The 22,487-nt window shown below is 37.0% G+C and overlaps 1 protein-coding gene across 1 annotated transcript; it reads right to left on the minus strand.

Moving 5' to 3' along the window:
- Positions 1-1,431: 1,431 nt before the first annotated feature.
- Rpe65 (retinoid isomerohydrolase RPE65) lies at positions 1,432-21,523 on the minus strand. Its single transcript, XM_041655906.1, has 14 exons — positions 21,445-21,523; positions 20,301-20,383; positions 17,174-17,324; positions 14,498-14,605; positions 14,267-14,408; positions 12,516-12,663; positions 11,028-11,109; positions 10,691-10,823; positions 10,446-10,585; positions 9,574-9,703; positions 3,327-3,441; positions 3,145-3,239; positions 2,930-3,041; positions 1,432-1,583 (listed from the first exon to the last, which is right to left on the minus strand). Exons 1-14 carry the CDS (start codon positions 21,453-21,455, stop codon positions 1,432-1,434), a joined length of 1,602 nt encoding a protein of 533 aa, XP_041511840.1. The 5' UTR covers positions 21,456-21,523.
- Between the last annotated feature and the right edge of the window lie 964 nt (positions 21,524-22,487).

Below are 22,487 nucleotides of genomic sequence, written 5' to 3' on the forward strand. Positions count from 1 at the left end.
ATATAGGGTCTTGCTATATAGGCCAATTGCCCTTAAATTCACTATGTATGCTAGGTTTTACTTCAATTTGTGATCCATTTACCTCAGCTTCCCAAGTGATAGTATTAAAGGCTTACACTCAGCCATCAAATAACCTCTTGATCATCAGATGTTTTATTGTCTTTTCCCTATTGCCTAAGGTGAATATAAAATACTCAAAACAGAAAAAAAGACCTTATCTATAAGAAGATGTTATTTTAAATATGACTGCTATTATCATGTAGAGTTAAACTAACTCAACTGAATTTTTTTCTCCTTAAAACAGATTTATTTTTTGCTAGAAAGGTCATGGTTCTCTCAGTCTCTCAAGTAGATAGTTTTTCCTTAAAAGAAAATTTCTTTAATTCATTTAGTCTATGTGTTAATTTCCCTTACTTTTCCATTATATATTGGTTAATTCTATTAAATTTGTTTCTTCAGAGAACCTTAATACACTATTATATACACTTTTATTAATGACATAAGCCTTTAATAGTTAACTAAATTTTTGAGACATTATTTGATGGGGTCCTCAGTCAGTTGTACACAGGTTTTCTGATTGAAAAATCAGATATAAATATTGATTACATTAAATAGAATAAAATAAAGTATTAACTTATAGAATAAGAAAGTTAAAGTTGATGAGTTTAAAAATTCTTTAGCAATTACACACACACACACACACACACACACAATAATTGCTATGTAGTTCTGAATGACATTCCCAGTTCTAAGAAAAATGTTTACTTTGACAGTAAGTATACTTTCTCTTCCTTGACTGAGCAATGCTACATACAAATCAAGTATACAAGATTTTGATTCTTAAAAATTAGACAATAATGTGAAATATGTAGGCAGATAGTGTTCTAAAGGCAACTGTTATATAGAATAGGCAGCTTTAAAAGCTTACATTTTTCTTATCTGATTACTAAATGCTTCAAATAATTTTTCAGTTTATGTCTATCTCACAGAAAATGTATCATCTTATAAATAAGCAATTAATTTTTAAAGAAATACTTGCTTAACTAAGTAATTTCTGAAAAGCACTGAAAAATCATATATACTTTTAACTTAAAACCACGATAGATCTCAAGCTAGAGCAGAATTTGATGATAGATTGCGAGCTAGTTGACCTTGGTTTTGTCATTAGAAACATGTCTTGCTAGAACATGTTGATGTTTTTATTTTTTAATTAAAATTTACATTTATTTATTGCATATGGAAATGTACATGCCATGGTGTGTGTGTGTGTGTGTGTGTGTGTGTGTGTGTGTGTGTGTAGAGGTCAAAGGACAGATTTCAGGAATAAGTTCTGTCATTTCACTATGTAGACTCAAGAGATTGAACCCAGATTTTTAGACTGGCAAGAAGTGACTTTACCCACACAGTCATTTTTGCTGACCCGGAATATGTTCATGATCTTTTGAACAGTCCATGGAAGGTAACAGGGATGTTAGTTTCCACTTCAGCCCTGGCAACTTCACTGAAGTCTTTGGCATTCAGAATCAGGAGGTATGCAGGTTTTTGTCCTGCTCCCGGACTCACCACCACGCTCAGAACCACACCTGTTAATTAAGGCAGTTTTGAAATTTTGAAATCAGGTCTTAAGATTATCTGTCATTAAAATTATGTAGATAGTAAGGTGGTATTACATTATCAAATATAGAAAACTATGTGACTTAGCTTGTTCTGGCTCTTCAATTACCTGGCTGTGTGACCACTTGAAAGAGTTCTCTAAACTGTTCCTTCTTAGACTAGGACCACTCCAGAAAGGGAATGATCTTGTCTTTTTCTCTTACAGCTGCAACCACAGCATCTTACTACAATTATTAGATCAAAGTAGAAACTCACCAATGTTGACTAAGTTAATGGATCTATGTTTTTATCTGTAACATAATACTATAGTCTTTGTTCTATTTACTACAAAAAGTTATGACAAAGTGCATGCTTTAAAATTTTAAAGCAAAAGGGTGTGTTTTAGTCATAATTTTCAAGACCTATATGTAAGTTTACTTCTTCCAGACAAAATAAAAGCATACCTTTTATACTTTAGAATGAGCAGTATGAATGTACAAACTATTTACCAGAAAATGACCCCATAATTATTTCATTCTTCTATACTTTTTCATATTTTAATATATTAATCTTGTAGAGTATGATATATTTCCCTGTATTTGCATTAATTTTAAAAGTTATCTTATTTTCATGTGTATGAGTGTTTTACCTGCATAAATGTCTGTGGACCTATCTATATGGATGGTGCTCATAGAGGCCAGAAGAGGATACTGGAAAACCCGAATTATATCTGGTTGTCATCTATAATGTAGGCAATTGGAGTTGCCCCCAATTTTCACAAGAGCAGTCAAGGTTCTGAGTCACTGACCTAGCTCTCCATGTTCTCTAGCATTAATGCTTAACTGAGACTTGTGGGTATGTATTACAGTTGCTCAGTATATACTGAGGCTCTGAATTCTTTCTTGGCCCAAACTTACTAAAACAAAGAAACAAACAAAACCAATAGAGTTCTAGAGCTATGCGTTTATTGATCTGCTGGAATATTCTATTTGTCTTCTATAACTCTACTACTTTGTCAGAAATATATTTTGGTCAGGAAAAGCAAATACCTAGAATTATGGCTGCCACACTGTTTTCTCACCCTCTCCATTCAGAGTTCCAGTATGATGCAAAACGTGTTTTGCTGTGGTTGTTTTTGTTTGCTTATTTGTTTTTTACTATTAGCAATCAATAAGACCTGACCACAGATGAAATTTCAATTCTTGAGTGTTGTACAATTCACAGTTTAAGAATCAGTTTTGAAAATTAGGGAATAATCAGCCTAACCCCTTTCCTAATATCAAACACGCAGAGTTTCACCACAAAGGGAAGTTCAGACGTGTGTTGCTTTCATTACCATCATCTTCTTCCAATGCATCTGGATGACAAACAAAGATGGGTTCAGATGGGTAAGAATCCGGCTCTTGCCATATCCAGATTTCTTTAGTTTTGACATTCAGCTTACAGAGCTGCTTGTGCCCAAGAAAAAGCAATTGGTTAGTTTATGAGCGGCTTTAGTTGACTAGCACATGACTCAAAGTTCTATTGGGTGTTACTAAGGTGCTTCATTACCTTGTCTGGAACAAAGTGATTCAGCCCAAGTCCATATGCATAGGTATAAGGTTTCCCCCCATATTTCCGATAATTTATTTGGGGAAATTCAAAGGCTTCAAAACAAAACACAGACATAGGAAAACTCAGTCTCTTCAAGTAGGACATCTTTGTTTTGTAATGTTTTCTTTAGATCAGCTTACCTTGACGGGGCCCTGAAAAGAGAACCTCAGGTTCCAGCCAGATGGTCTCATCGCTGCACAGAATGGCTGTGGCAGTTGTATGGGCAAGTGTGACCAAATTCTTGCCTGTGTTAGCCTTAGGAAGAAGATAATAGAGACCTCAGTGATCAGGGAAGGAAATCCAAGCATCTGTAAATGCGGACTTCTCAAATTTCACCTCCTCTTTTCAGAGATCACCGTACAGGGAGGAACAACAAAACAAAAAGCAGACTAGGAGGCTGGCTACTGTATCAGACTAGAAAGTCTCTCAGATGGCATATTGGCAGGTTATAAGTGATTCACTGGAAACACATTGTTTAGAGATAATGTCAACCTCTACTTGAATGTGACAGCCATATTAATTAGTTTAAAATTCTAGATAATTATTTTATACTTCAGAAAAGGTAGCAGCATGTGGCACTTTCCTGTCCTGAAACTTCATTCTTCTTCTATGTAGCAAATCAGTGAGGCAAATAGGTTTCTTAACCATTTACTTACTTGTGTGTGCTAGGCACCACACTAGGTGCTAGGAAGAAAAGGGATATTTAAGGATTCTCCAATTGTCTACAATTTCTCTGCTACAAATGCAATTGACCAAAAATTGGTTACTTCCTAAGTATTAATTGAGCATCATATATATATATATATATATATATATATATATATATATATATATTAGGTTTGGGGAGAGAGTTATAAGAAGGGCTGAAATGGCCCATGTGGCATGTGAATGTAGAATTTGGGGAAACACATAAAAGTATTATAATCTGGGACTTTTTGATTGTTTTCTGAGACTGAGTTTCTCTGTGTAGCTTTAGAGCCTGTCCAGGAACTTGCTCTGTAGACCAGACTGGCCTCATACTTACAGAGATCCTCCTACCTCTGCCTCCCAAGTACTGGCATTAAAGGAATGTGCCACCATTGCCCAGAGATCCAGGGCTTTTGTAATGCTGTAGGATAAAGGAGAATATATGTAGCACTTGCTTGTGGGTAGAAAGAACAGGGCATTACAATGGGCTCAGAACATAAGACAGTGAGTATGTCCATGTCAAGTGTGTGTAGGAAACTTTCTGTCTGTTTTAAGGAGTCAAAATACAAGGCCTAAGAACAGTCTGAAATTGAAGTTTGACTTCAGATTAAAACAAGAACAGGACTTTAAAACTCAGGAAGAAATAAGGACATTTCAGGGAGTAAAAGTGGTATAGAATTAATCAGCATGCTAGGTACTTGTGAGAAAGCAGGTATGACTGGAAGATTGTCCTGATGACAGTGAGAAGCAGAAGTTTTGAACCATGGTAAGACTGGGACCCAAACAGAGAAAGCCAGACTGTGGGGCTAAAGACACAGCCTGGAAGCATGGAGATGGTTTTCCTGCTTCTACCTATTCAAAGTTTTTGAAGACTCAAAAAGTTTAGGAAAAGTGACAGAGCTCCATGCAGTGGGGAAAAGAATAATTAATGAGAGGTCAGTCCAGAATTGACTGAAAAGAACCTACGTGTAACTCTCCCATGGTCCAAATGAGGAGCAGAAGGAGGGAGAACATGAGCAAGGAAGTCAGGACCGCGAGGGGTGTGTCTACCCACTGAGACAATGGGACTGATCTAATGGGAGCTCACCAAGGCCAGTTGGACTGGAACTGATGGAGCATGTGATCAAACTGAACTCTCTGAATATGGCTGACAATGAGGGCTGACTGAAAAGCCAAGGACAATGGCACTGAGTTTTGATTCTACTGCATGGACTGGTCTTGTGGGAGCCTAGTCTGTTTGGATGCTCACCTTCCTAGACCTGGATGGAGGGGGGAGGACCTTAGACTTCCCACAGGGCAGGAAACCCTGACTGCTCCTAGGACTGGAGAGGGAAGAGGAGAGGGAGTGGAGGGGATGGGAGGGAAATGGGAGGAGGGGAGGAGGTGGAAATTTTTAATAAATAAATAAAAAAATAAAGAGAAGTCCTTTTTCTAATTTAATTAAGTGTATTAAACTAATAAAATATTTTAATATAAATAAAAAAGAACCTACATGTACAATGGTAAAGCCAAATTGAGTGAAAAGGAAAATGGTACTGAGAACATGAAGGAAAAAACAATAGTAAAGAAAGGCAATAGGGAAGTGATGACATTATACACAGAACTATCACAATCACATCAACCATGCACTATCAAAGGGGACTGGAACAACGGCCAATTAGCCTCTGACATCTCCTTTTATCACCAATATGAATGCAGAACACTGCTACTTCACCATGACAATGTTAGTGAACAGTATCAGCAGTTTTTATTTAGATGCCTGACACTGTGCAATGCATTTGGCATGGACCATATACATTTGGCCTTCACAGCAGGTAAGTCCTGTCTTTCCCCCATTTCACACATGAGAAAATTGTACCTCAGATGAAGCACCATGGCTAAGGAACAGAGCTAGGATGTGCCTCTACCCTAGTCTTAAACCATCTGCTTGGTCAGAAGATGTTTTGAAGAACAAAAAATATGTCAACTGCTCAAGGCAGTTACTACCTTCTAGCTAGGATATATGAAAATGACATGTAGTCAAACTGTCAAATTAAAAAAAAGACATTTATTTCTTCACATATGCATGTAGTAGTATGCATAAACATGCACATAACTTTTTTGATGATTGCATGTAAACAGTGGAAAATACTTCTGGATAAAATTTTCACTTTCTTCTAGGTATTGAGGGGAATTTCACAGAGGCAGTGAAGCTTATGTTCTATTTGGAGAGTAACAAATATACTTAGTAAAGTATACAGTATAGCACAATTGTAGGAACAAAAAATAAAAGAGGGACTCAATGTGTGAAGGATTTGTGGGTTGAAGTTTTAATAGGTGATCTGAGTAGGCCTCTTTGTAAAAGTGGCATTTGATACAAAACTCTTAGATGAGGAAACCTGCAATGCATTCAAGCAGGGAGAAAACAACAAAACAAAACAATCCCCCAAGACAAAACAAAAACTGTCCAAATCTTGGGGAAAATATGATGAATATGTTCCAGAAGCACTAGGGATGTGTGGTGGTATTTAGGAGAGTTTGTGGGGAGCTAGTAGGTGTAGATCGTGTAAGGCACATGGGTTATAGTGAGGACCTGGGCTCTCACTGTGGATAAATGAGGGGAAGCTACAGAGGGTTTGTGTAGATAAGGAACACACTGTGATTTATTCTTAAAGAAATACCTCTGATTGCTTTGTTAAGTCTATACTTGGGTATTTTTTTTTTTGTGAATGTGGATAGTAATGAAAGATTGGACTCAGCAAAACCAGTTTGTTTTATAGAACTCCAATCTAGAGAAAATGATTCTAGCTAGGCTGGTAACATTGAGACAAGGTAGATGGGAGTTGACAGTTTCCTGGTGAATGGAGTTTGAAAGTGAGAGAGGCAGTAACCCTGCACCATGGTATCTAATCTAAGCAATTAAAGATTGATAATTGTCCCAGAATGCTTGAAATTGTTACAGGTGAGTGTACTTTTTGGTGGGTGCGGGAGATAAAAAAATTCAGGTTTTGTTTCTGAATATTAAAGGAAAAGTGGAGGTGGTGGTTGATAACCTGAACCTTGAGATTCATAAACCCGGAGAGATGTTATGAAGGGCATTTTAAAATGATATGTTTAAGCAGTGGAGATACTAGAAGACAGCATGGGAGCAAAGGCTGAGTGATAGGGCCTACCAGAAAAGAAAGGTGTAGTGGTAGTTTACTGAGGCAAAATATGTTGAGAGGTCCTAGTGAGGATATTATGCTTATTAATTATGGCACATTAAAATAGTAGAGAAGGATGTCCTGAGATGGAGGGAGGAAGGGGGAGAATTGCTGGAGTGATGCGTCAACTGCAAGGAAGAGAAAGATTAGCTCTGATTAGAAAGATAGATATTCAGGATATAGGTACAGAAGCTGGCAGGTGATGTGATTCTTTTCTGATTACTTCAATGTTTCAGATAAAGAGAAAGCATCAATATTATACATGAAAGTGGTGTGGAAAGTATAAAAGTGAGGAGAGGAGGTGGAATATTTAACTATGAATGTAAGACAATATGTGAAGTTAGGAAATGAAATAGTAAGATTTGTGGTCAGACATTTAAAGCTGAGGCAATTAGCATGACTGTGTGTTTGCAGCACTTAAATTTAGATGAAGAGGTATAAATATAGAGAGGATAGATAATCTAATTGACTTATGATGTGATTTTTGACAAGTCTGATAAACAGGTAAGGAAATGTTTATCTACAAAGATGTACAAAAATCATTGACCATGACAGATAAATTGAGTGAAAATGAAAAGTGAAATTTTCAGGGTAATAAAGGATAGCAAGTGATATGTTCAATGGAAGGAAATTTATATAAGTAGGGCATGTAATATTAAAATATGAAAGTTAGGCCGGGCGGTGGTGGCGCACGCCTTTAATCCCAGCACTCGGGAGGCAGGGGCAGGTGGATCTCTGTGAGTTCGAGACCAGCCTGGTCTACAGAGCTAGTTCCAGGACAGGCTCCAAAGCCACAGAGAAACCCTGTCTCCAAAAACCAAAAAAAAAAAAAAAATGAAAGGTACAGCTAGAGAATGGAGTGAATTGAAATTGTAAAGGATCATTTATATTCTAAAAGGAATTTTAGATTAAAACTGTCAACTACTCAATCTGTTCCTCATGCCACTGTGCTAGAGGGAACCATGTCATAATACACCCTACACACAAACTTCCTCAGTGAGTCCTTACCAATTATATGCTATCCAGAGTCCGATAAAGAAAGCCCTTGTATAGTCTCTCTCCAGTTCATCTTTCCAGCATCTTCTCTGCTCACCATGCGGCATCCCAGGGACTCTGTTATGCATCTTTGTTAAATTCTATTTGCATTTTTATTTTTGGAACTCTTTGCCTTTACAGAAGTCTTTTTTTCCCTATCTGCAGAGCCCAATTTCACCCAACTATCATTCTTTCGCAGTTTGCCGATATGCTTAAAGGAAAGACAATCACCTTCTTAGCTGCATTTGCTTTGCTTTACCTGATTTAAGTCTTTTGTTCAATGTAATTGCCTTAGTATCTTTGTCCAAATAGGTAAGCACACAGACAAAGAGAGTATGTTATGTGTTCATTTGTTTACATGAGAAAAATCATATTTTTCTTGATTTTGACTTGTATTTCTATCTCACTAAAAGTTATGGATGTTGTTGGTATTATTCTGAAATACTGAAGAGAGAGACCAACATGTAGAAATAAAGATATGGTTGTGTGGTGGTTCAGAAAACCAGTTCTTCAGACATTCATGAGAACTGTGTTTTCTGATTCTAAGTTTGCCATTCTTTCAGCACTAAGTTTCTTTAAAGCACACTTTCTTAATAGTAGTATAGACCCACTGATTCCTACAGTATTTCATAGATGAGTAACAGCAGGTTCAGAGTGGACTTTCCTACAAGTCACCTAGTATACTTAAGTAGAGTCTCATAGTTACCTTCAAACTTTTCATTTCCAAAGGAAGATTAAACTCACATTGAAGAAGAAAACATGTCTGCATCCCAGAGGACATTTGTTTCAGAGACTGTCTGCTCTCTAGGTTATTTTTTTTTTCTGAAAATCACCCCTTCTCTATAGTGTTCATGGATCACAACTTTCTTTTACTTTATCAAGAGAGTATTTAAGACTCAACTTTCAGTTTCATGTTTTTTTAAAGTTTCTTATTTATATATTAACAAATTTTAATGCTATTTCTCTTGCTAGTATGCCTACTGAATTTATTTCATTTACCAAACCTCCAGAGGGATATTCTGAATACCTCCATAATAATCAATAATATTATTGGTTATTTTTGTTGTCTAATGTCATCTTCAGATTTATAGAATACCAAATTTCCTTTGTAAATTAACCGAGTCCTTGCAAGAACTCTCTCTGATCTTTTATTTCACCATAATTTAAAATTATTTAGAAAATTTATACAACTGCCAAAGGATGCTAGGAGTCACTGGATCCATAGTCACTAAATATGCTTTCAAAGGGATTTTGTGATTGAAAAAGCCATGGAATTAGAATCAAGAAAACTACATCTCATTTGACTTCTGTGGAAATTATCTTTTCTAAATCATAGCATTTTTTTTCAGTTTTAGTTTCCTCATTTTGTAAAATGAGAGATTTAGTTAGTATTTTTAAAGCTCCTTCAAGATCTGAAATGTCAAGATTATGAATAGACATGACAGTTTCCAAGAGAGATGAATCACAATTGTAAGGAAGTAACCTTGTCAATTGTCAAAGGAAGTACATATCTCCTGACTTCAGGCTGAGGAGCCTTCATGGCATTTCTTTTCACTTCTTCCCAGTTCTCACGTAAATTGGCTAAATATAAGTAATTATAAACAAATTCAAACCTGTGAAAACAAGAATTCAAGCATGAACACAATTACAAATAATTTGTTTTGTTTTGAAGCAGGGTCTAATGTAGCACGGGCTGGCCTTGAACTTAAGAACTTCCTGCCTCTTCCTCTCAAACACTGGCATTTAAAGCATGCACCATTACACCTAACCAATTAAAAACAATTTTAGAGATGATTCATGACTTTGAAAGCACACATGGCTAGTTCTTTAGGCCACAACCAAGACTGCTATTGACAAAAAGAATCTCATAACCATTTCCTCTTGCTACTCATTGAGGGGAAAATAAAGAGTCTGCCTCATGGATATGTTGCCATAACAGCAGTTTTATATATTCTTTGTTCTGCTTCACTGCTTCCACTCTGTGTCCTTAGGAATCAATGTATTTTTAATGACTAGCCAGAGAACAGCTTGTGCACTTCTCTTATTCAGAACGAGGGAAGATTCAAGGAACCTTACAGAACTTACGAAATTTAAAGTTACTTTTAGAGTCTCAGAATCTTCTATTTTCAGGTCTGCTTCAGATCCAGTTAGTTTTCGTTATTAACTATAGTTCTGATGGCCAGTCTATTTCTGATTTTCTAAACTCTCTGATTACTATTAATTACACTTTTTACTATTTTATACCATTTCTCTTTTATATATTCACAATAAGGAATAAGGACCCCCACCTCTATTCAAGCTCTTTGTTTCCAGAAGAAATTGGAGATGGGACATTTATCCAACATATTTTCTTACCCTTTCCAGCAGCAGAGGTCCACAATCAGAAACCCATTGTCTTCATAAGTATTGATATGATGAAAAAGATTGAAAGGAGAGGTCCTGTATTTATTATTGAGGTATTTTCTTCTTTTTTTGTCAGCAACATGAAGCCAAACCTGGAAAGGTAGGAAAATGTTTTGATAAATTTATAAAGGAAAAAAAATATAAAGTACTTTTCTCAGTATCACAACTTAACAAACAAATAAATGAATCAGACATACCCCCATGCTTTCATTGGACTCAAAACAATCCATGTAGTTGGCTCCCCAAAGACTCCATGAAGAGAGGAACTTGAAAAGATTAATTTTGACTGGAGTCTCCACAAAAACGATATAGTTGGGAGTCAGACCAAAACTGTTCAGAAAGACAAATGTGTTTGTGAATGGGCAGGCTAGTTCTTGGTTACTAAGAAATAGGTCTACACATGATATATTTAGTTATTCAGGTCTATAATGTTTACACGAAATCAATTCGTTTTAAACTGTTTTTTTCTACAAGGAACTGTCTTGATCAGGTAGACAAATGAGATCTTTACATGTGAGCTTTTCTTCAAATTACCTGTGTACGTAAGATGGTTTGAACCGATCACTGCAGGGGAACTGCACAATGATCTCTGACTTGTTTATTGGATCGTCCTTGTCTGAAATAAAGCGGTTTTAAAGGCTTTTGATCATCATAATTATCATAAAAATCCTCCTCCTCATCTTCTTTTCCTTCATATAAAGCATTTTAAACAGTTTATACAAGCAAAAGATGAATTTCCAGGTGTATTTTCAATTTTTTTTTTCAGAACTTGTTTTCATCTCCTTAGTCACTGGGATATCTTAGTGGAATTTCGTGTTATTAAGGGGTTCTTGGGTGAGTGATAGTTACCTAATGGTTCTGCTAAGCACCTTATAGGGTAAGAACAAAAATTTGTACATCTTAGAAAGAAGCCTCACTCAGGAACGTGAAATGACAGTTGCATAGAAGGGAGTCATTAACATGCTATCAGCTAAAGAATTCAGACAGAAGACAAGAAAGTGGCAGCTGAGGGTTCTGTACAGCTAGTAACAGGTACAGACCTTAGGGAATCTGATGGAATGAAAGTGAGTTATAGATGGACATTAAAGAACAAACACCCCAAACTGGTGTTTAATAAACTGCTCCTGTTGAGGACATAGGAGAAACTCCAGAGTCCAACTCCACTCTGAGATTTTATAGGCTCTTAGCGGTTCCCTTCTCCAGGCCTCCCTCTTTTTTTCTGGCCCTGATAGCCTCCCTTTAATAGGCTCTTTTCCTTCAGCCTTTCATTTACAGTCAGAAACAGTGTCAGTCTCTTTCAGGGAGGGGCAGCTACCCCCACCCTGGAAGCACCAAACTGCTCTTCTTTAACAGGCTCATCTCATTTCTCAGTTCTGTCCATGTTCTGCTGAGTTCCCATCATTGTGAAGATGCCCTAATCTAGGAAAATCCAAACAGCAGCAAATTTGAAAAAACACACAGGGAAGAGTACTATAGAGTCACATCTTAGAAAAAGTGGAAGTCAGGTTTAAGCCCAGGGAAGTAAAGCAGTGCTTTAGTGTAGACAAAACTCCCTCATAGTATTGTAAAGTTCCTTAAAAGTACAGCATGGATGAGTGATATCAACAGTTCTGTCCAATATGAAGTTCTGTTCAATAAATACTATGCATGCTAAAGTTCATGCATGAGAAAACAATATAAATGACTTTTTAAATCATGGCAAGGTCCTCATTCCAAAATTTCTCAGTCTACCCAAATAGGAACTCAATATTTTGCTTGGCATATGAATAAGTTCTCAATAAATGTTTGCTAAATATAAATTTAAATAATATTTAAATATACATGCACTAGGTCTTGAAACATTGTAGAATAGAACTTAGCCCCTTGATTTCTGGATTTTGAAGTCATCATTGTTTATTGTCTTGCCTCTGGACATTAGTTATCTGGTAGGATAGGAATAAGAGAAGTCTTACCAAGCCTGAGAATAATTCTGATACTATAATCTATATCCTCTATTTCCAGCACTTTTGATAACAGACTCACTTGCTTGCAGTGGAGGGATCTTAATAATGTTGTAGGCAACTGAAAAATTTTTCCCAAAGCAATTGCCAATATTGTAAACAGTTCCATCACTTTCAATATGTGGATGAGCAGTGGCGCCATTGACTGAGACATAGTTGCAAAGATCAACCTGTGGAATAAAACACGGATGTTGGGGGTCCTTCAGCTTCAGTTATAAACTATATGAAAAGGGGCACTGGGTATATTATTGAGGTTGAGGTCAATAAACTAATGCCATAATATCCAAGCTCCTTCCTAACATCACATTAATGTTATTTATAGTCCTGAATTCCATGATTGATCTCCTAGATAGCCCTATCTCCTTTGTACTCCCATTTCTAAGTAAACACCTTAAAGTATAAATGCTTATATAGTTTCTATGAGCAAAGACTTTCAGTAACTTTCCATCAGGAAAACAGTTTCTTTCAAATTTCTAGCCAATTATTTAAGCTTTCAGATTTATGCAATTGTGTACCATTGCTCCCTTTGAAACTACTTACACTTCTAGATGACTAGTTTCAGTTTAAAGATTGACCTCTAATTTAAAATATCTGAACCATTTTTGAATCGCATAGTGATCAAGGACATTTCTGGTATTTAGTGGACAAGATCAGGACCATCAAGCCTCTGTAGCATGTGGGACAGTCCTTCAGTTAAGAGTCATCTTCTGCCCAAAGCTTCCACAGAGAACTGCTGCACATCTAGTCTAAAAATATTATTTTTAGTTTATGAAAAAAGGTCCCTTATTTCTCCATCTCTGTGTCTTTGATAATGCAACCCTCACTCTAAATGCTCTCTGAACAAATTCACTGAAGCTACTTGTATTCTCTACCCTAAACAAGTTCCTTGAGACACACTTTTGTATTTTCTTTCCTTAGGTTTATATTTTCTTAAAAGATTCACTACATTCTGAATCCTGCTATTGGGTTCTTCTTTGATTTTTTCATCTAGAGGTTAAGCTTACTAAAGACAAGAACAAAACCTTGAAAAATGTGTTAATACATACTGGTTGAGACTGTGTGTCTATTTTAAGAAATACTAAAGAATATTGTATAAGTCATCAGTAAAATATGTCATTTTCTAATATTTTGGTTAATGCTATTTGATTTAAAATACAGCTTTATTTATAAAAAGAGGTATGTATCTACAAGGGACAAATTGGTGCAACGTAGTTGTTTAGAACTACCAATGGCAGGTTTTCAACATTAATAGCTAATTTTTGAATACTGCTGTTTATATCTTATGGGTCAAAGACAGTGCTGTGCTACTCATTGATATATCCCTGTATCTTACAAAAGTTTTGATATATGGAAAGGTCTCAGAGAGCATTTGTGTCACGAATGAATGTTAGTTGTTTTAAATGTATGTATTTAAAATATCATAGGTTAAGAAAGAAATTTTAGCCAGGCGTGGTGGTGCACACCTTTAATCCCTGCACTCAGGAGGCAGAGACAGGTAGATCTTTACGATTTCAAGGCCAACCTGGTCTACCAGGTGAGTTCCAAGGCAGGCTTCAAAACCAGAAATAAACCCTCTCTCAAAACAAACAAAAACAAAAACAAAAAAGAAAGAAATATCACCATTCATATGTTACATATCTAGCAGTTGGTGACCAGGAAGAAGTTGAAAATTAATCTGTCTCATGTTCTTTCTTTTGAATTTATCCTAATGTTTTAAATCTAAGTTCTCAACTTTATGTACTTGAGCAATAGTCTCTGAGCACAATGTCCTACCTGTTTAATTGTCTCCAAGGTCTCTGGGTTAACTTTTGTGATAAAGTTGGTCTCTGTACAGGCATAGTAATCTTCTCCCACTGGGTATATATTTACAAGGGCATTGTCAGTAATCTCCACTCCTCGAAAGTAAGAAAAAAACCTGCAGAAGCAAATGATTTTCTAGTTTATTAAATTTTAGGTTTCATGAACAAAAAAGGTTGATATAAAGTGCAGCTTGGTTTTATTAACCTGGAAAATATATTCTTGCAGGGATCTGGGAAAGCACAGGTGCCAAATTCTGTTATGACAATCCTCTTCTCGGTCATTGCCCGGACATAGGCATCAGTGCGGATGAATCTGGAGGACATGGAAAAATGGAGAAAGGATACATTCATGCAGGACAGGTGAAGCTGAGAGTCACTTAATATGTTTTCATCAAATTGGAATCAGGAACTCAAAAAGAATGGAGAGAATCATCAACTCCTTTTATTGGAATGACCATAAAAGGAAAGAGCTTAAATTGAGTCTTCTAAAATTATCTGTGGTTGATAGGGAAACTGTGGTGCCAAAAGTTAAATGATTGACATATGTGATTGAAACAGTGGTCAAAGTTAGACAAAGTGAATGTCTTATATCATACACAGTGTGATCAGTAGTTTTCATCAATGTGTGGGGGGGGGGGAAGGGAACTTTAGTTCAGAAGATGCCTCCACATTCCTCCAATCCTCCAGATTTCCTATATAAATCCATGGGGCATTCAGTTTTAAATTAATGATTGACATGAGAGATTCCAGTTCACAGTGGGTGGCACCATAACTGAGCAGGTGGTATAAGAAAGCAGGCTGAAGGCTGGAATGATGGTTCAGCCATTAAAATCATTGGCTACTCTTCCAGAGGACTTGGATTCAAAACCCAAAACTTGTGTGATGGCTTATAACTGTCTGTAATTTCATTCTCAGAGGATCTGGCACCCTCTTCTGGCTTCTGCAGACAATGAATGAATGTAGCACAAATAGTCAAACATACACATGAGCTAAAATTTCCAAAGACATATTTAGAAAGAAAGAAGAGAGAGAGAGAGAGAGAGAGAGAGAGAGAGAGAGAGAGAAAGAGAGAAACATGCAAACCAGTAGGCAGTATTTCTCCATGGTCCCTCCATTTCCTCATTCCTTCCTGACTTGGTTTCTGTATTGATAAACTGTAAAGTGTAAGATGAAATTAATCCTTTCCGATTTATTTCTTTTATTACTTTTGGCCATGATTTTTATTACAGAAATAGAAAACAAACTATGACACATGGGTTCTTCACACACACAACTCATCACATTATAGGATACAACGTGCTGGGTTATATTCTTTTCATTATCCCTTTGACCTTGTGTTTCTTAATTTCAGAATTCATTGTATACTTTAAAACTTAGTTATTATTGAATTTTATATCTCCCACAGATAAATAGCAGATAATAGATCTGCTGAGCTATTTCCCAGACTACCTGGCAAATGCTGTCTAAGGTTTATCACATGGAGGGAAAAGTAAATTCTGATTTTGTGTGTTTATGAAGAGGATTGTATATGAAAGTATATATTAGAGGATATATGAAAACTTTGTCTAAATTCCAAATTTGCTTTCCTAGAAAAATTTATGCTTGGCAGATGCTATTTCTCTTTTGTCACATTTCATATCCTATTTCCAGTTTCCCCTTACTCTTCCTTTGACGTCTCTTCAAGACACTTGAAATTCATAGTGATCATACCACTAAAAGCTTGAACATTCAAATAGGAATCAGGGTATTGACTGTGTTGATGCGGGGGATTCTTAGAATGCTGACTTTAGCAATAACTATTTATTTATTTTTGATCTTTTTATTAAAAATTTTATTACTAATATTATCATGTGCATTGAATTTGGCTTGAATGAATATATGTGTTCTACATGTGTGCTTGTTGACCACAGAAGCCAGAGAGGTCATTAGTATTTCTTGGTTTTGAGTATCAGACAGTTGTGAACTGCAGCAGCCATGGTGTGAGAATTGAATCCTGGATCCTTTGGCAGAGCAGCTACTGAGTCTTTGCTTTAGCCCTTTAGTAAATAACTCTTGTTAAAATAAAAAGAAGTTTATCTTGAGAAACCATGTTTCAAAAAACCAAAGGAAAAAAACACTTTATGTCTCTCTTTCTCTGTGTGTCTCCTCTCCCTCTGTATGTTTCTTCTCTGTACCGGTCCATCTATCTCTGGTGTTTCTGTGACATATTTGACCCTTCCCTCCTTTGTATCACCCTTTCTTTTTCCCAGTTCCTAAAAAAAATTTTAAACACTTGTTTGTGTGTGTGGTGTACATGTCCACAATGTGCCACAGAATGCATATAGAGTTCAGAGGACAACTTGCTGGAGTCAGTTTTCTACTGCCATGCAAGAATTGAACTCAGGTGATCAAGCTCAGTGGCATGCAAAGTTTACCTTAGAGTTATCTCACCAGCCACCTTCTCAGATCTTTCTGATGATATAAATGAAAGGAAACAAGATTAATAGTAGTCTAATTAATAGCAGCTTTTCTTAATACTGCATTCTTAGTACTCATGTAGTCATGAGTGTTGAGTAGATTCATTTCTTGCATTTTACAGATGACAAATGAAAGAATTAGAGGCCAATTTCCTTCCATAAGTCATCAGTGAAGACAAGCAGTGCCTGGTGGATTCAGGATTTGAAAACAGCCATGTTTGGCTCTGAGCTCTTCACCCTAGTTATTCCATTTTAGCATTCTTAGGTGACCTGCTGTTATACGAACCTTCATAGAGCATGAAGAAATAAGAAATAAATGAGTTTGGAGGTCTGCTCAGTGTTCAGGAAGATGAATGTTCACACAAGAAGAAAACTGAAATAGAATCTACTATGGTGAGGACAGTCCTATAACAGTGCTGATTTACCTCCTATGGTATGTGACGAGGCCCTCCTTAAAGTCAAACTTGTGTAAAAGGGCTTGTCCATCAAACAGGTGATAGAAGGGCTCAGATCCAACTTCAAAGAGCCCTGGCCCACATCGAAGGAGACTGCCAGAGAGCCAGAGGGGAATTCTTCCTGCAGCGAAATGAGAGAGCATGTGGTAACACTCACTAGATTCCCTAGATGCCTGTCCATTTGTCAGCTTACCTTTGGATAGGGCATCAGGTTTTCTTACGCAATTTGGTGGATTGAAAAGTAGAGGGATTTTAGGAGCATGGATCAAAATACTTTAATTAGGTATGTTGATATAGAAAAACTTTTTTTTTTTAAATTTTGAGTCAAGGTTTCACTGAGGCACCTTTGATGGTCTATACACAGTTTATAGACCAAATTGCCCTCAAACTGCAGGCAATTTGCATCTGCCTCTGTGTCCTGAAGACTGAGATTAAAGTTTTACACCACTATGCCCACATAGAAAAACCTTTTAAATTAAGCCACAGAAATGCTGAGTTTTTAAAATCTAAAACTCTTAGTTCTCTTGGGTGTAAATCAACATGTTTGTTGAAATCCATTCTCTGTGGCAGAGAAGGTACAAAGCTAGGTGTTAGGGTAGGATACTCTCTAAAAGCCTTTGTTTATTTGAAAATTGAGGGGCACCCAGGATTTCACTGGGGACTTCCATCTTCCGTGGCAAGGCTTGGTCTGTCCTCCTACCTCCAGAAAAATACAACATGTTTGCTTAATTCTTACCCCATCTTTATTTTTCAAACAAATGTATTACAGCCTACAAATCAAGATTAATAGCCTACCAGACATTAGATACAAATTAGAGGCTGGATGGTGGTGGTGGTGCATGCCTTTAATCCTAGTACTTGGAGACAGAGGTAGGCAAATCTCTGTTATTTCGAGGCCAACCTGGTTCCCAAGAGCTAGTTCCAGGATAGCTAGGACTGTTACACAGAGAAATCCTGTTTTAAAAAACAAACAAACAAAAATTTAGAAAACAATGTTTGCTTTGACTGAAAGCATATTCTTGGTGTTTGATACTAGGGCTAGATTGTTAGCACTACCATCTAGCTGAGAAGTGTTGACTTTTATAGAACAGGACAAAAAGAAAGATTTGCCTAAGCACTGACATTTCGTATAGCATCCTATTACACCCAACAAGGCCTGGATGAGTCACATGGAGTCTTCGGACAGAGTTGATAATGGTAACAGTGATTGCTGTCTATTGTCTACTTGGTGTCTAATACAGGGTTAGTCAATCCACTTAAATTGCCTCTTAGTCTTCACAATATCCACACAAAATAAATGTTGATCTTTATAAAGTGAAGGAATTTTTTGGTGTGAGCTTAGCCTTTAATGGCTGAGCCATATAACATACATGTTCCTCAACTGAGGCATGGATAAAAAAAGTGTGGTATCTACACAATGGAATATTTGTTACTCAGTGGGATGGGGGAATAATGGCATCATGAAGTTTGCAGGCAAATGAATGGAGCTAGAAAAAACCATCTTCAGTGAGATAACCCAGACCCAGAAAGATAAACAGGAGCCTTCATCCAGTAACTGATAGAACCAGATGCAGAGATCCACAGCCAAGCACTGGGCTGAGTTTCAGAAGTCCAGTTGAATAGAGGAAGGGATTATATGAGCAAGGGTGGGGTGTCAAGATCATGATGGGGAAACACACAAAGACAGATGTCTGGAGCTTGTGGGAGCTCACAGACTCTGGACCGACAGCTAGGGACACTGCATGGAACTGACCTAGACTCTCTGCATATGGGTGACAGTTGTGTAGCTTGGTCTTTTGTGGGGCCCCTAGCCTTGGGTCCAGGACCTGTCCCTGATGGACCTGACTCTTTGGAACCATTACCTATGGTACAATGCCTTACCCAGCCTTGATGCAACGGGGAAGGGTTTGGTCCTGCCTCAGCTTGATATGCCATGCTTTGGGAGGCCTTACCCCTTCTGAATGGAGACAAGGAGGAGTGGATGAGGGGTTGTAGAAGGGAGGTGGGGAGAGGGAATGGGAGGAGAGAAGGTAGGGGAAACTGGTTGGTATGTAAAATAAGTAAGTAAAATAATAATGAAAAAATAAAGTGAAGGAACTGAGGTCCATCCAAAAATATTTAAGCTGCTGATAGGAACCACAGATGGTTAAATAGTAGTATTATAAGAATACTATCATCTGCAAGTGCTTCTGATGTAACAGGCATAACACCACAAACTTTCAATGCAAAACTCTCAGACTCTTGTCACTAGGCTCGCATTTAAGACCTTTCTGGACAGACACTCATAAGACATTTTCTGTATGGAGGACATTGAACAGGCAATGTAATATTGAAGAGGACAAAGGTATAGCCTTTATTGTCAAGGCATTTCCGTTCAATAACATATATCCACACTGAGAAAGCTAAGTGGAGGTAAAGGAGAGGAAATAAATTCTTAATATTAATACCCGAGGTTCCAAAAAACAGCATCAGAAGCAATTCTCAAAGTTTTGGATGTCTTAAATCTGTTTGTTTTCATCTTACTCTTTATTTTTCTTTTAGGCTCAGATCCTTTCAATTTTTTTAAATCATTTGCTCTGTTTATATACATATGGGCTGTGCCAAAACACATGGGAGGTCAAAATACAACTTGTAGTTGGTTTCCTAGATGTGGGTTTTGGGAGCCAAACTCAGGCTTGTCAAGTTTGGTGGCAAGAACTGTCTCATCTGCCTCATGGATTTTTTTCATGAATTAATAAGTTTTGGGCTTATAAAAACTCACTAGTTACACTAGACTTGGATTCAGGTTTATTTGATGTATTTTTATTTAGTAAAATATTTTAGAAGAAGACAAAACAAATGAGTCCCATAATCCCTTCCCTGTATTGTGGAAATATAACTAGTACTGGGAAACTTGAGTGAGCATCCTATTGAGACAAATGATCTTGACAAAAATGAAAGCTTTCATCAGAGTCAAACTGTAGTGTCCCAAATTCAGTACTCAGAGGCTAAAGCAAGAGAGTGTCATGTTTTTTTTTTTTTTTACATGAACCTAGGCAATACAGTAAAACCCTAATTTAGAATAAACAACAAACAAGGCAATAACAATGAGACTCACCTGTAACATGAGCTGTTAGTGGTGAGGACAGTTCCTCCACAGTTTCAAATAACTTCTTGTAACCAGCAGCAGGATGTTCAATTCTAAAGTGTGGGGGTATTGATAAAGAAGCCTAGTTTATTCTCAAAAAGTTCTAGGAGGTACATGATATTGTACTTGGAGAAAGATACTTTAAGGACTCCTTCCAGTTTGGCTGCAGCCCAGTCTACTTAGGGTTTTATAAGATGCTGCTTAGGACTTTCCTTTCATGTCAAAGAGAATATCCTCACTTTTCCTAACCGTGGCCATATGGTCCTAAACCTACTTTCTGCAGTTTTTCTTGCCCCTGAAGGCATATCAACTAGTCCTGCTGTGTTCACTTCTCTTCCTGAATTGTGATACCCACAAAGTTCTCAAGAACTACCCTGTCCTAGAGACACACAAGTTGAGGCATCTCTGACCTTCTCATGAACTCATTCATTCACACAGAATGAGTTCAGCACTCAGGGTCAGATGCACCACCCTTTATTATTCACCATACTGTGCTATTTGCTTTTCCTATCATCTCATGTCTCTACCAATCCTCAAGAGCTATAGCTCTTTCAAAAATTAGATCAAGAGATTCAGGTTCTGTAATGTTTTGTGTGTGCCTATTTCTTTTGTCTTATCTTTGCTTCTGTTTTATAACTTCTTAAATTTCAGCCCTGTCTAGACCTCTTAATTTTAATTACTGTTTATCAATTACTTATTATTAGACACTTTATAAAAAGAATTTTATATTATACTTGAACATTTAAGTCTCTAAAAACTACAGTAGGGTAAGTAGTCTTAATATATTACTTCTGAAGTTGAAAACCTTTAAGAATTAATTAGTTTAGGCTTAAAAGTATATGTAATTTGCCAAAGACATACAGCTAGGAAACGACAAGACAAGACATAAAACTCATCTCAGTGTTCACAACTGCCTTCCAAGCGCATTGCAATTCATACAGATCTCTCACCACCATTTAAACTTTGCATATTCAGTCAGTGGAGGGAGAAGTAACTCCAGCCAGGCCCAAGGGACTTAGGAAAGCTGTTACCTAATATTATCTCTCTTGAACATCCTGAAATACTCCATTTCCTACCACTAATTCATGACAGAAGGTCTCTTAGAGATACTTACTGGATAGACATTTTTCTCCCAGTGAAGATTAGAGAGTAGTGGTAGCAGCTGTAAGACAAGGAACCGAGTCCTTAGCCAGGGCTTTTTTGTATGCCATCTAATCCCCCCGGAAGTGCCTGTAGCTCTGGGAATCCTCTCCACCCCTCAGCTGATGGAGGGTAACAGAAGTGGCTTTCAGCACTTTGGATGCTTACACATTATTTGGACTTGGTGTTTCCATAGCAGTGTTTTGGCTGTTTTCCACAGACCTGGATTCTTCCCAAGGAGAACGAGAAGTAGGTTGAACAGAAAGGAACTGTGTGAGCATGCCATTATAGTCCATTAGCTGACTTCAGTCCCATGCTTCCTTTGGTGCCCCCTCTGCCCAATACCTCTTTGCTATCATTCTCACCCTCATTAATTTACTCAATTATTTAAAAATATCTATTTTACATGATCTAGAATTGGTTATATATAGTAAGTCACTATCCTCATGTAGTAATTGTGATGGTGGCCAGGCACTGTTTAATATTTAGATAGTGCTAACTTTGGAGGTGTATGAGGTGCTGTCATTGCATGGCTTACCCATGTTATCCTTCTTCGGCACAATTCAGTACCCAGGTCCATTCAACAAGGCAGGGAACTTTAGCTGTCATTTGTTGTTGAGGAAAAAACACTTCGTGCTCCTGCTTATCAACACTGCTTCCCTATTGTTCCTCACTGTCTTGACCATTGCTCTTTTTTTTCTGCAATCAGAGACTAAGAAATGCTATTTTATTTACATGTACACACTCATTTTAAGCTACTGTTATTATTAAGGACAGACATACACTGTCCATTGAAGTATTAGAAAAAAAGACAAGATACAGAGAACAATGAGAACATTTTTTCTAGGAAGACTAATAAACAAATTTAAATTTAATAAATAGTTATGACTACTTACCCTTCTGCAGCAAAGCTGTAGATTAATAAATCTGAGTACTCAGAAAGATACTGGGAAATTTCCTAGCTTGATTTCAGCAGAGGCAGTGGCCCAAAAAGAAGCAGGATGAAAGGGTGGTGGT

This window comes from Microtus oregoni, unplaced genomic scaffold (assembly GCF_018167655.1).
Source record: "Microtus oregoni isolate MIOR12 unplaced genomic scaffold, Mior012 000000F_ref0000247, whole genome shotgun sequence".
In the NCBI taxonomy this organism is placed as follows: Eukaryota; Metazoa; Chordata; class Mammalia; order Rodentia; family Cricetidae; genus Microtus; species Microtus oregoni.